The sequence below is a fragment of the Bos javanicus genome, chromosome 1 (genome assembly GCF_032452875.1).
Source record: "Bos javanicus breed banteng chromosome 1, ARS-OSU_banteng_1.0, whole genome shotgun sequence".
Lineage (NCBI taxonomy): Eukaryota > Metazoa > Chordata > Mammalia > Artiodactyla > Bovidae > Bos > Bos javanicus.
In genome coordinates, this window is record NC_083868.1 from 71,629,432 (window position 1) to 71,643,561 (window position 14,130).

At 42.2% G+C, this 14,130-nt stretch overlaps 3 protein-coding genes across 6 annotated transcripts in view; 2 read left to right on the top strand and 1 right to left on the bottom strand.

Moving 5' to 3' along the window:
* Positions 1 to 6,612, top strand: part of SENP5 (SUMO specific peptidase 5) — a 48,259-nt gene extending 41,647 nt beyond the window's left edge. For all 3 annotated transcript variants that reach the window (XM_061412013.1, XM_061412029.1, XM_061412020.1), the window contains one exon: positions 730 to 6,612. In XM_061412013.1, the coding sequence (XP_061267997.1) occupies positions 730 to 840 (111 nt within the window). In that variant the 3' untranslated portion in view covers positions 841 to 6,612. The remainder of the gene's footprint in view (positions 1 to 729) is intronic.
* NCBP2 (nuclear cap binding protein subunit 2) lies at positions 4,488 to 11,143 on the bottom strand. 2 transcript variants are annotated; one of them, XM_061412095.1, is made up of 4 exons: positions 11,060 to 11,143; positions 8,832 to 9,013; positions 6,490 to 6,628; positions 4,488 to 5,945 (listed from the first exon to the last, which is right to left on the bottom strand). In XM_061412095.1, exons 1-4 carry the CDS (start codon positions 11,135 to 11,137, stop codon positions 5,874 to 5,876), a joined length of 471 nt encoding a protein of 156 aa, XP_061268079.1. In that variant the 5' UTR covers positions 11,138 to 11,143; the 3' UTR covers positions 4,488 to 5,873. The 2 variants fall into 2 exon arrangements, with proteins under 2 accessions (XP_061268079.1, XP_061268086.1); XM_061412102.1 differs by lacking the exon at positions 11,060 to 11,143 and adding an exon at positions 10,388 to 10,631.
* Positions 11,144 to 11,367: 224 nt separating this feature from the next.
* Positions 11,368 to 11,970, top strand: NCBP2AS2 (NCBP2 antisense 2 (head to head)). The gene has a single exon (XM_061412130.1). The coding sequence runs from the start codon at positions 11,368 to 11,370 to the stop codon at positions 11,665 to 11,667; it is 300 nt and encodes a 99-aa protein (XP_061268114.1). The 3' UTR covers positions 11,668 to 11,970.
* The last annotated feature ends 2,160 nt before the right edge of the window (positions 11,971 to 14,130 follow it).

Genomic DNA, 14,130 nt, shown 5'->3' on the forward strand with positions numbered 1-14,130 from the left:
CTTGCATTTTCATATATTATCATTAGGAAGAACCACCTTCTAAGGCTGAGGATAAATGGTATCACCCGTGTATTATCAGAGGTTATTGGCAAGCCACATTGGAGACTGACCTGAATTGGTCCTGTCATACACTCTTGGCATTTGTAGAATTAACTATATTTTTTTAACCACTGGCAAGTAGTCTTTTACCACAGAGTAAAAACGAACTAGATTTTAAATAAGGGCCACATTCAGACACTGTGCTTTCTCATGCTGCAGGTTCCCTTAGGTTTCAAAGAGCTATTGAAAAAGTTATTATATTTATGAAGGAAATCATAGTTTATAATCCATGATTTACAGATTTCCAAAGATCTTGGAAGATGGGCTCACTCATATGACTCATGAATGTCTGAGAACTCAGGTTCTCACTTAAAGGCCATATTAGGTTTGACTGCATTCTCAGCATTCTCACCTTGAGAATGGAGCCCCTTTGGCAGTTTTGCTTTTCACAGTATTGAGTGGGGAGGGAGGGAGTATTCCAAGCCATATACTTACCTGAAGATCTGACTGTAATTTGGAGGTAACCTTTTTTTTGGAGGTAAATGTTTTAAAACAGTATGTTTTACAAGTCTAAACCAACTTTAACATTTGCCTTAGACCCTATTCTGTTAAGTCTGCATCTGGTAAAATGATGCGTTGGGCTAGTACTTAACTCCACATGCCACTTAAGTGTTTTTGGGACCTTTCCAGTACTGCAAGTGCCTCGCCTTAGAGCAGCCTTTCCAGTTTTCCCAAGAAGACATGCCCCGAGTGCGGAAGAGGATTTACAAGGAGCTGTGTGAGTGCCGGCTCATGGACTGAATCAGCAGGGACTCTGGGAAGTCTGACCAAGTTGGAGCAGGTGGTTTGTTACTTGAATCTCCACTTATTTGAATTTTTACAGGTATTTCCGATCAGTGGTGTTGGGCCACTATTGTTACCTCAAGTTTATTTTCTGCCCTTAACTCATTTCTCTAGTGACCATGTACTATTTTTTTAATGTTCAGTTTGGTTTCATTTTTAATTTTATGGATTCTGTGTGTGTCCCCCCCATATTTAATATTTATTATCCAAACGCATGCATATAGACAGAGCATGCAGTGCAGAGTATTAAAAAAAAAAAAGCCTAGTAGATTTGGTGCAGCTTTTGAAACTTAGTTAGACGTGAACTGAATACAGGTTTAAATTTTAATTCCAGAACCTAAAAATGCAGGATGTTTTTGATAGAACATAACTCTGAGAGTAGCAGATGTTCCCTGGGGCATAAAGGGTAGCTAGGAGGGGTTTTGACAGTCAGTCCTCTATTTTTACCAGCAGCACCTTTCACTGACTTCTCTCTTCAGTGAGTCCCATTCCTTTTAAAGGATGAAAAGGAAGTGGCCATAAACTGACTGGTATGTTCTGTTTATGGTGGCACACTTGTAAGCACAGTGCCTGCCTTGTGAAGAGTTAAGATATGAGACAACGAAAGTGACCTTGAGGGTCCAATTATCTTCACAAATGAGATTTCAGCCTTGGCTTTAAGATTTATAATAAATGCTTTAATCTTATAAAAAGCTTTTGCTGGAACATTGAACTCCTTGGATTCTTCTGGTTTTGACCCATTAAAAAATCAGTATCTGTCAAACTAGTGGTCAAATGAGAATCCAGCCCAAGAGTAATTTACAAGTTGTCACTTCCCCTGTATTGTTTCCCACTTGGAAGAAATTAAGATCTGCCAAATACCTATTTCAAGGGTATTTAAAATCTAAACATTCAAAACCAAAGACTAATTTTAGGTCTTTTGGACGTGGGTGGGGAAGAGAGAACAGAAAAGGTAATAAGGGAGACTTGATACTGAGGGGGTTACAGCAAAAGTTATGAGTGTTTCCCCTCATTTCTCTAATGATCTCAGCAACATGCAGGGCTTATCTGCCTCTGCTTGACCATCCCTGAGACTCCAGCACAGGAGTCCTTTTTTTCTTTTTTTTTGCTTCCATGAACCTCCTCTTCTGGGGGAAAGCAGAAGTGGCCCTGTCCTTAGCCTTTGCTGCATTAGGATTAAAGCAGTGGATCTTGCATCTTTAACAGAGTTTTGTGATAACTGGAAAGGAAAGGAGGAACAAGCAAATGGCAAAGGTACTTGGGTTAATGCCTCGTTAGGTGTGCGGGTAGGGCTGACTGCCAGCAGTTGAGGTGGAGTCAGAACATGTTTACGTGCAGGGTCCCTACCCCAGACATTCCAAGCACCAACACCAGTGTTTACATTATCAACAGGCCAGCACTTTCCTACTCCCTCAGACTCAAAACTCCTTAGTATAAAACCAGGTCAGTATTTCTCCTTGTGCTTCGCATCATTAGGAAGACTGAGATTAGAGGCACGTTGTGCTGCTACAGGTAGGGCTGCATCCACATTGGAAAGGTGACAAAATGGGTTGGGTGTTTTCTTGAGGTTTTCAGGCATAATTATGCAAACGAGATTTTTCCAATCTGTATCCCAGACGTTTGCTTTTTTTTTTTTTTTGGTAATTAGTAAGTAGGCTGTTAAAAATGTCTTACACTTTAGAGCGCCATAGTTCATATTTCATTGACAGAACCAGGCATGCAAGAGAGTTGTGTTCTGGCAAAAAATCTTCATGCCCCAAGCTTGAGTTGTCATTTCTTTCAGTCTAGAAATGGTCATTCTCTTAGCAGTGAGGCAGAGAGAACCTACAGTGAAGTGTCCCAAGTCACGGGTCTGTTTCATGTCCAGCTTAATAGAGCACCTTGAGCTACACTGTCCAGCATGCTTTAGCTTAAATGTCAGATATTTTAAGTCTGGTTAAATGTTTCTGTTATTCATAAGAAGCTTGTTTCAGTACACACAGTTGCTTCCCTCCTGCCTTTCCTACCCGTCTTGTGATTAGGTATAAACTTCTATTTAGCCCAAGTCCTCCATTAGGATGGCCTTTTTTCCTGATGTTTGCAGTAATGGTTTCCTTGCAACAGAAGTTTCTGAAATATAGTCTGGGCTGTTGGTAGAAGAGACAGGCATTGTTTTGTTTTACTCTCATTAGCTTGGCACTGAATTGTCTAGGTGCCCACAAGGTGGGCAGACCTTATGCTTTGGGGGTTGAGGGCAGGCCTTACACAAACTAAAAGCTGCTTATGATGTGCCTTCAACAAGCTGCTCAGTCCTCTCCATCAGCAAACTTACCAGTCTGTAGTTGCTTTTATCCTTTTGTAAAATCTATAGCAATGAATGTAGATTTAGTTCAACTTTTAGTTCTCTCAAACTAAATGGCTCAGATGGTAAAGCGTCTGTCTGCAATGCAGGAGACCCGGGTTTGATCCCTGGGTTAGGAAGATCCCCTGGAGAAGGAAACGTCAGCCCACTCCAGTACTCTTGCCCGGAAAATCCCATGGCCGGAGAAGCCTGGTCGGCTACTGTCCATGGGGTCGCAGAGTCGGACACGACTGAGCGTCTTCACTTTCACTTTTAGTTCTCTCAATCATAGAGAACCAATCTTCTCTTAAGAAAGGGAGAAGCAGCAGCTGCTTGCTGCCAGCAGTCCCCAAATCTTTTTTGGGGCTTTGCATTTTATTTTCTACATATCATTGAATATAATTAACACTGGTCACCTTGAATTCAGAGTTGGAACAAAGGAACAGACCTGAGACATCGCCAGCAGTAGCCTAAGTAGAGCTGCCCCCTTTCTCTGCAGTTGTGGTTTACTACTTCCTGGGTTAGAAGGAATAACTGTGAGCTCTGCATGGATCAGACCCTTCAGGCAAGAACCAGTGTGTTAATAGTGTGAATTAGATATACTGACTACCTGCTCTGCTTAATTGTTATGAAACTGAACTAATAAGCAGTTATAAAGCACATACTTTGTTATGTGCTAGGCTCTGCCTCCTGGCCTGTAGATAATTTAAGAAGACCTAGGGAATACCATCAGACATGCTAATTGTATTTGGGTGTTAACAAAAGCAGATCTAGACAAGCTGTCCACTTAAATGGTACCTTTTGGTCAGAAAAAATTTATTTAAAGATTGTGATCATGTAAAATTACTCAAACCTTCTAGCAAACATATTTTTTGAAAAATAAACTAAATGCCTTTATAAATGTGTGTTCTCTTGTGTTGGATAACATGTACTGTTTGGTGAGTAGTAATTTTTCCCAGTGGCATTCCAGTCATGACAAGGCTTATCTGCATAGGCTCTAAGCGGCTCACTGTCCAGTAGCAGCACTTTCTACAGTAATGGGAATATTCTGTATTTGCATCCACCACAAGAGAGCCATTACCACAGGTAGGTATTGAGCATCTGAAATGGTAATGTGACTGAGGAACAGTTTTTAATTAGCTGCATGTAGCGAGACACTACCATATTAGTAACTCTCAAATCTAAATGGACAGGCAAATTCTGCACACTATTCAGATTCTTCCCCAAAATGTATTAATATTCCAGGGTAAGAGTGTTTCAGTGTCTCTTGGTGAGGAAAAACACAGTAAGTTGGTCCAATTTTATTGAAATCTGTTACAGAAGACAATTCAAATATGAAATACTGTCTGTGGTTTTAAGGCCTATAGAAATCTGAATCATGTTTTACTGCAAAATAATACAAAATACATTCATTCAAACTACTGTAAAAAAGTGTATGTCCTCATTAAATTACTTGCACATGTTTTCCTAAATACTTACAACTAATTTAGAGATATCCAAATAGCCAACTTAAATTTGAGAAAACACACTTGCTGTAACATGAAAGCTGTTCACATTGAGATACTCCAGCCCCAACTTCACAAACTCCTGGAAATTAGGAGATACTTTGTTGCTAGATGAAAAAAAATCTCACTTAGGTCAGGGAGAATTGTACTAGACTAGCAGTTTAAAATGAGCAAGAATTCTTGTAACATTAGAGAAATCATCTCTTGCCTTACAAATGCAAAATAAATCCTCTAGACTCCCTTCTGGAAGTTGTAGAGACCATCAGCTGACTGTCCAGCCTCTGAAACAGCACAATTAGAGAAAAACAAGACAGACTTCAATATTAGAACTGGCCAAAACATTTCCCGAGGGAAGCATTTCTGATTTTGTTAAGCCATTCTCTCAACCACCACAAAACACTCCATTCCCAAGATCAGTCTGAAAATGAAAAAAACAGATCTGAAGGCACTCACACCTCACATTTTGAAAAATGTGTTTAGTAAATAAATACTCTTCAATACCTGTCCCTTATTTCCTGATATACAAAGCATGTAAAGCAGGTGGTGTTCCCTGGGACTGTCCAAAGCTTGCTTTTATACCAACTCTTTAGGAATTTCCATTAAGTTTTGCCTTTACAGATTAAAAATCAACACAGAAAAAAAATTCAGTTATCAAGCATCTGTTCCCCTAATTTAGAGCAAAGCTACATAACATAGCAAAAGTCCACTTATTAAACTTTATCTTGTGAAAACTTAAAATTTTAAAAATAGTAATTCCAGGTCCCAAGGTAGACCATGAACCTACTTAGATGCAAACATGGTAAACACTTTAAAATTTTTTCCTGTCTTCTAAAAGAAGTGTGTTTTTGGCTGACAGGTCAACATTATACATCAAGTCTGTTGCTAAGGAAACAATTTTTGACCTAGTAATAGAAATCATTTTGGTAATCTGACACAAAACCAAGATTCTAAGACTTAATTCTACAGAATTAAAGGCATTCTTTTGGATTCTGTTCTTTAATAATTTTTAAGAGGAAAACCATGACAAGGCTTCCAGCTCAGTAGAGACATTGATTAAAGCTTGGTTTAAAAAAAAACAACTAAAGGCAGGTTTGCAGACCTTGGGTAACACCTGTCAAATTCAACAGGCCAAAGGAGCAGACTTTCACGATGGGGCTCTCAACCACTCACTGGTTTTGGGCCAGTTTTCCATAGCCACCTCTTCCAGCATCATAGTCCTGACGGTATTCATCTCGTACCTTAATTGAAAAGAACATGTTACAGTACAGAGAAGATTAGTGTAACAAACATGCCTTCCAAAATATGTCAGACAAATAACTAAGCCTTTTCAGATGTCATAATGTAAACATTATAAGTGTAACATGATTTTGAGCAATTGATGATAAAGTTCAACTGCCCTGCAAAATTATTTTAATACTGCTTTTTTTTAAAAAACCAAACATCAGGCTTACACTCAGCATTCAAAGATAGCACATTCCAAAGAATATTTAAACTATATTGAAATAAAAATGGAAAAGTTGTTTTAGTACATTCTGCTTTGCTCAACATTCCTGTAGAATATTCAGCCCCTTGCAGAAGTCCAGTAATGGTTGCTTGTGAAGACATACTATTTAATGGTATTTAAAAATATTAATAATTTATCAACCCCAATGGGTGGATTCACTTCAAGCCAAGGTTAGAGGCACAGTTATTTTGAAAAGAGCAAATACAAATTGACAAAACACTTATCATTTAGGACTGGATCCCAGGCCAAGGCTGAGCACAGAAAACCTTCCTGCGTACCTGGCCCCCAGAACGCCCACGGCCATACTGCCTGCCCTCCTTAAAGCCGGCATCCCAGTCTGTACGAATGATCCGGTCATCCAGACGAGTCCCATTTATATACCGCATGGCGTTTTCTGCATCTGCTCTTGAATAGTATCTTAATTATGATTATTAAGGAATTAGCATTTCTCCAGACATTTTTGTAAATAGAGGAAGAAACATCTAAATGAAGCTGAGTTAAAGAGTACAAAAACTAATCCAACCAGATGGAGATCAAAGACATAATTTGGCTTGTATGGGCCTGTTGAGGTTGGTCCAGAAGCAGTCAAAAATGGTATCTTATCCTCAGCTACACTGATGGTTTTTTGGATAATCCTGTTAAATACACAATTCCACTGTCTCCATATTTTGGTTTGCAAAATACAGATATGTTCTGTGCAGGTTTAAACCACGAACTGTTATCCAAGGAAATAACAGCATCATTCGGTTCCCTGAATATGAGGCTGTACATTCAAGAACAACCTTAAAAAGAGGTCACTGCATAAGACCTGCCATCACATTTCATTAGAAGGGAACACTCAAAAAGTACCACTCAGGTCAGTAGTTCTAAACCAGATCTACTAAATCTATCTTTGGGATGCTATTAAAAAATATATGTAAGTATATGATTACAACTGGGTCTAGGAAATACTTATCTGGACCTTTCCCCTTGTCTTTAATTACACGGGTAGGGAAACACTTGCTGAAATTCCAGTGTCTACACAATGCCTAGCACACATGGCGATTCAGTAATTCTTTGTTGAATGAAATGAATGCTAAAGGGCAAACAGGGTCGGGGGGGATACTGACAATGAAAGGTATCCTTTCTTTTGGGTATTTGTCGTCTTGATTATTGATCTTTGACTTTCAAGGCAAATGCAAAAACACTCCAATTCTTAAACACTGATTAGTATCTAATAGTTCCTTTGTCTTTTTTGTCCCCTGTGAATTATTTTACACTCCTGGCACCAGAGGTGAAAGCAAAACCTGGGCGCTCGTCCCCTGTGTCTGAAGGAGTAAAAGAAGCTTGCAGAGCCCGAAATCAGACACCAGAGTCAGAAGTGGGGAATAGGTTCAAACGTGGGGCTTCTGATTCAACCTGATAGGGAGTACATTTTGTCTTCTTTCCTTCTCAGGGCCTCCATTAGACAACAGGAAAGAAACATATACCCAAGGAGAAGAGGCCATCAGCAGATTAGAGATGCAAAAGCTAAAGATTAATAATGGGTGAAACAAAGTCACAGTAGGAAATACTCCTGAAGGGCTTAAAGGAGACAGTAAACCCAGGAACTTCTTAATTCCAAGTTGATTAAGTAGTAAGGCTGCAAATAGGGTTTAATTAAAGGTCTCTATGTGGGAAGAAGACCTATTAGCAAGAACACATTTAATTCCAGGCAAATAAAAAAGATAGGGTTGTGAACTAACTAACTGAAGGAACTATGGCATTGTCTTTAACATCAGCAAGCTAAAATCTTTCTTCATTCTAGCATTTAAGAAACCCACACGTCCCAAAGGCAAGGCAGCAACTTAAGAAGCTCTGCCTAGATCCACAAAGTCAGCCTTTTCCCCAAGATACCAAGGGGTCATCAGAAATTTAAGGAAATTTTACAGGATAAATACAACGGAAAGAAACAATTCAAGGTACAGAAAATTCAAATGACATGGTGGACTAGGTCTGGAAAATTTCTCAAAATGACCAAAAAAAGAAAATAGCACTTAAAAAACAAAATATGAAAGGGTAAATCCAGGTGGTCAAATTTATGGAGCGCTTCCAGGGAGAGAATGGTCACAAGTAAGTTCGGTTACAACGTACCGCGTCAAGCTATATGCATCTACATGATACTATGTAGCTGTTATAAAAAGAGGTAACCTACATGTGCTAACATGGAACAATCTCTAAAATAGGTGAAAAAAAGTGCACACAATATGCTACCACACATACATAGAATTACTTCTGGAAAGACACCAATGAGATTGATAACTAACGTCTCTGAACTTAGAATGATAATGGGGCTTTTATTTTTCAGTACACTCTTTGGACTTTCTGAAATACCATACACATATACATTCTCAAAGATTTACTTAACCAACTATGAAAAAAGAATGGATTTCAGAACAGAATGTATATGTTACTAGCTGTCCCAGTGTAAACAGTATAGACATATTGGACAGAAAGCAGGAGAAGATGAAGGAAGATGAGGAAGACCTAAGTGCAGGGATGCTCATCAACAAGTGTCCTCACTCATCTTTCAAAACAGGCCATCAGCCGCTCTCGGCCCCACCTTCGGGCAACAGCTACACGAGACACACAGGAAGGATACTCCACAAAGCAGAACCCACATGCTGTCTTCTTCATTTTATCCAGGCCCATGATGATTTTCTTTATGTCACCACTTTTGCTGAAGAGCTCATAGATTTGTTCTTCTGTTGTATAAAAGGAAAGATTTCCAACATACAATGTACAGCTTTTCTTCAGTAATTTTTCCTGTTCTTCATTGTCACCCTAGAATTTCCGAGATGGGGAGCAAAGTGGAGGGAAAAAAAAGGCACAAAACAATATGAAGGGTATGCTCCAAGTTATATTTTTTAGTGAATTTAACATGGATACCATACAGAAGCAACAGGTAATATGTCTACCTCTAGGGAGAATCAAGGGACTGCAAGTCAGGTTTCTATGTATGGTCTCATTTAATTTATCATCATCAATCTACCTGAGGGAAGATAGTTAAGTAACTTGTCAAAGATCACACAACTAATCAGTAGTTCCAGTTGGTACCCAAGCCCAGTCTTATCCCTAATCCCCTATTTCCTTAAAAAGTTCACAAGACAAGAGTCATTCTATAATAAAAATAGGTTTTTCAGGACTTTGGAATGAGACACTAAAGTTTATTACTGCAGACTTGTTACTGACTTGTTAAAATTATGGTCAAGAAGCATTTTCCTTTTTTTCTCACATGTTTAAGTCATGTCCCAACAAATAGCTTACAGTTTAAGACAACTAGTGTTAGAACTTATTTAAGGTATGACATAATGTAGATACCATTCAGGAAATACTGTAGAAATTCTATAAGACAGTATCTTACAGTAGTCTAAATAAAGCTATAGGCTTTAGACTGCAGATAGACAGTAAAAGTTTAATCCTTTCACTGTTGTAATCTTGCAGGATGCTTGAAATTCAACATGGCTACGATGTGGAACTTTCTGAAGTAATGAGCAATAGACGTGTAAAATAATGTCTGTGCATGTTTTTATTCATTCAGTCATGTCCAACTCTTTTCAACTCCATGGACTGCAGCTAACCAGGCTCCTCTGTCCATGGGATTTTCCAGAGGAGAATACTGGAGTGGGCTGCCATACCCTCCTCCAGCATATCTTCCCAACCCAGGGATTAAACCCTGGTCTCCTGTGTTGCAGAGAGATTCTTTACCAGCTGAGCTACCAGAGAAGCCCATAATCATGTCTGGTATATAGTAAACATTTAAAAAACTAAATGTTGAATAAACCTAAGATCTTTCTCAATTTTGCCTCAAATTTGTTTTCCTACCCTACGAACGCATTTTAGACTTTCTCCACACCTACCCTCTTCTATACCTGATCCCTCCTTTCTCAATCTTCTGAATCTTCAACAGCCCCTCCCTTTCTTGTGCTGGATTAAGATCTGATCTGATTGTAAATCCCTACATTTACAGTTCCTCCCTTTACAACCCCATAATCTCTAGAGGATTACGAACTCTTAGGATGTGGAAAACTGTCTTCCCTCTCTACGGTTTAGCAGATGCTTCCACAACAGCACTCAATACAAATTTACTAAATAACCAATGGTTAACGAGTGTCACCTTCACTCCATCCCTGTCTTTGCTGATATTGAAGAACCCACCTTGAATATCTGCAGCCTCGGTCATTTCATACAATCTGCTATGACATGGGCCAAAAGAAAATTTCCCTCTTTGGAAACCCAGCAGTTCTCCGATTTTGACATCCAGACCCTTAACATGTTAGGTTCCCCTCCTCACATCGAGGGCTCCCTAAAGGTGGAGGCAGGGCTCAACTTTGTCTGCCACAAGGTACAAATCTTTTGTAGGGCCGTTGTACTAGCCTATGAAAAAGGGAAATGCCAAACGCAGTTTGGTAGATGTAATTTAAAAACAAAAGCCCCGGTATCTGGATCAGGATGGCGCTTCCCCATACTGCACGTATCAAAAAGACACCCTTTTTTGATAATTGCAGCCAAATCACAAAGTCACTTTCCCGCGACACCGTTCGTGAAAACCCAAGCCACCACTACTACTGCCGCCCATCTGCAATGGCTAGGAAACAGAGAGCAGCTGCTAGGGAATGCGAAAGCCGGCCTCAAATTCCCTTCCTACGAGAGAAGGGGATTTGATGATACCCAAACGCCCTTTCAGCATCCATTCCCCAACAGGCACCGAGGCTTCCCTTCGCATTTCGGGATACCAGAGAATGAGCGACAACACAATGAGACAAGAGCAAACCGAGGCTCAGCGTTCTAGCCCGAGGCTCCCCTTTCTCGCGACCCGGCTTCCCTCACCCGGAAGTGCTGGTCCCGGTACTGGCTCAGCTCGACGTAGGAGTCGCTGCGCAGCGCCTTCAGGAGGCCACCCGACATAGTGCAGAGAGGTGGCAGAGGACACCGCCACTCAACAGTGTAACGAGGTAGCCCCAGCAGTGGCGGAACCGGAAACGCGCAGATACGGCTGCGGAAAGTCGAAATCCCGTGCTCCAATCCCAGGGCGGCAGTGTCGTCACCGGGCGGCGCCGGCGCAGACACGGCCCGTAGTCAGGTGTCGCCGATCAGAAGCGAGAGCGGCGTGCTTTGGGTTCCGGGTCGCTCCGAGGATGGTTCTGCGGCGGCTGCTGGCCACCCTCCTGCACAGCTCGCAGCTGGTGGAGCGTCTCTCAGAGTCTCGGCCCATCCGGCGTGCGGCACAGCTCACCGCCTTTGCGCTGCTGCAGGCCCAGCTACGCGGCCAGGACGCGGCCCGGCGCCTGCGAGCCATCGCGGCTGGGCCCGCTGGCTCCCTGGGCCGCCGCGCTGCTCGTTTCAGAGACACCTTCACTCAGGAGCTACGCCGGGGCCTCCGGGAACGCCCGCGGCCACCACCAGGTAGCCAGAAAGGCCCGGGACCAAACCCCTAAACCCAGGCTGGGCCAGGGACACCCCCAGGGAAGCCGTGATCGGACAGGACACAGCCAAGGAAGAAACTCCCCGAAGCCTGACAGAAAAAGATAGGCTCGGCCCTGATTCACCGCGGGCAGAGAGCCATGGACCTAAGTACAACCGGAGAGAGGTTTAACCTCAGCAAATGGGACTAAAACTAATGATCGATGCTGCTGCCGCTGCATTGATGTAGCAGGTCGCTACTTCCAGGGGAGATCCTGGATGGAAAGACAATCCTGCAACTGCCAAAAGTCCTCTGATTAAATGTGTGAGCTGAGTAATGGTTATTGTTACAGGACAAGGTTCTTTTGCCCCGTGCGCAGCAAGCCAAATGCGGAGATGCAAAGGTTTCCAGCGAAGAGGATTTACTGGCAAGGCAGCCAGGGGTGGAGAACTAGTCTCAGATCTGGTCTTCCTCAAGGCAAAGGGGTTGGGGTATTTATGGGATAAAGCATCAGCAAGGCGGCGGGAGGTGTGGGGGAAAATGCTTGGAGAAAGGTGTGGTAATTGTAGTTCTGCAGACGTGTAACTATGCCACATGCATCTGCAGCTTGAAAAATGGAGGTTCTTAGCACCATCTGAGGGTGGAGTTTTCTGCTCTCTGATGTCAAAAGGTCAGGAGCATGCCCAGTTGGACGGTTGGTGGTCCTATCCAGTCTTAACCAACTCACCTTGAACTAGACACAGCTGACTCCAAGAACCTGGAAAACAACTCACCATCAAACATAACTAGGCTTGGTGCTGCTTACAGACTGAGGGAGTCATAAGATGACCTTGACTAGTGAAGGCAGATGAGATGGATCCACCCATGCCTTCAGTATGAACCTGGGGCTTATCTGGGAAGGTGGATTAAGATTCCTGGGACTGTAGGAATTATATAGTCCTACAGTATAATAATAATGTATATTATTATACAGTATAATACTAGTTAACACATACTGAATATTCCCTCTGTTCCGGGCACTTCCTTAATACACTGTTATCTCACTCCTTACAACCACTTTCACATGAGGAAGTGTAACGCTATTTCTTAACTTTCATTTTCTGCTGCCGCCACCACCATCACCACTGGGTATCAGGACAACTGTCTACCATGGAACAAGCCACCTGAATTCCTTGTCCCTATTTTAGAGGGTCTGGGATACACTGTAAAGACTATGCTGCAGCTAACAGACCCACAATTAGGCAATCCATGTATGCACTGATCGTCTCTAATCAGGCTACAGAGTTAATCATGCAATCTAGAAAGCTCAAAGCAGGAGAAACAATTTATATTCTGACTTTGTGGGAGTCACAGAGGGAGCTGGATAGCCTGGAGACCTACCCTGGAGGTGCAGCAGCAAGAGCAGCTTGTCCTCCACTTTGCTGGTGGTCAAAGATCTGACTTGACATTCTACCCTCTAGCCTTCCCATCAGAGGTGCTTCTGGTCAATCCTCTCTGAGGCCAGTGTCCCACTCTCCTAAGGATAAAGTTTTAGTTTGGCACCCTGCCCTCCTGTCCTCCATCTCCCAGACCAGAGGCAACTCACTGAATTCTCCTTTGAGTTTGACAGTAAGGAGCCCAAGGAGCTTGTTCATTCTGCCTTGATCGCTGCCTCATTGGTCTCAGTCCCACTCGTTTGTCTCTGGATCTGGATATCAGAGCAGCACAATGTTAGCAGTCCCCAACCCAACCCCTTACCTTCAACATAAGCAGCCTTCAAGCACACTCACAGTTGGGTCTTTTTCTAGACTGGCAGAAACAAAAAGGGAAACTGCAGGAAGCAGTGAAGCTTTTAGCAAGCTGGCCATTTGTTAAGGAAGGAAAGCAAAAGAACGAAGGCAGATGTTTTATATTTTGTGGTAGTGTGTGGGAACTAAATTCCCTCCATTTGTAGAAGGAGTCTGAGAGCAGAGCAAGAAAATGGTCCTTTCTTCTCCAGCTAGAGGTGACTCGGATGCCTCCTGGCTTTGGAAGCCTCCAGTGTAACCTGGCTTGTCATCCCGCCACTTACCCTACTGCTAAAGAAACAGACCAAATTCATCCTACCACCCCCAGTGGCAACAATCTCCCAACATGCCTTTCAAGCGCTGCTAAACAGAATGTGAAGCCAGGAAGCAACTCACTCCACTATCCTGCAGGGCAATTTCAAATCACCCCTTAATGCCACACAAATCTAGATACCAACACTTTACAAACAAATCGTTAGCACTCAGGCCACTACAATCTACATGGACTGCTACACCAACAGCTCCTCTAGGGAATTCTGAGTTTGTGAACCTACCTGGCGAAGGAGAGAAACAAGTCCCAAGAATCCCAGAGGAATCTGGGACCTTAGAATCTGAGTTATCTCCAGGCAGCACTTGGTTTTTATCTGTTAGGCAAAAAAAACTCTCTGGCTGCAAAGTAAGTAAGTGCTTACAGGTGCCCAAGATGATGCTAAGCACTACAGGTAGGAAAA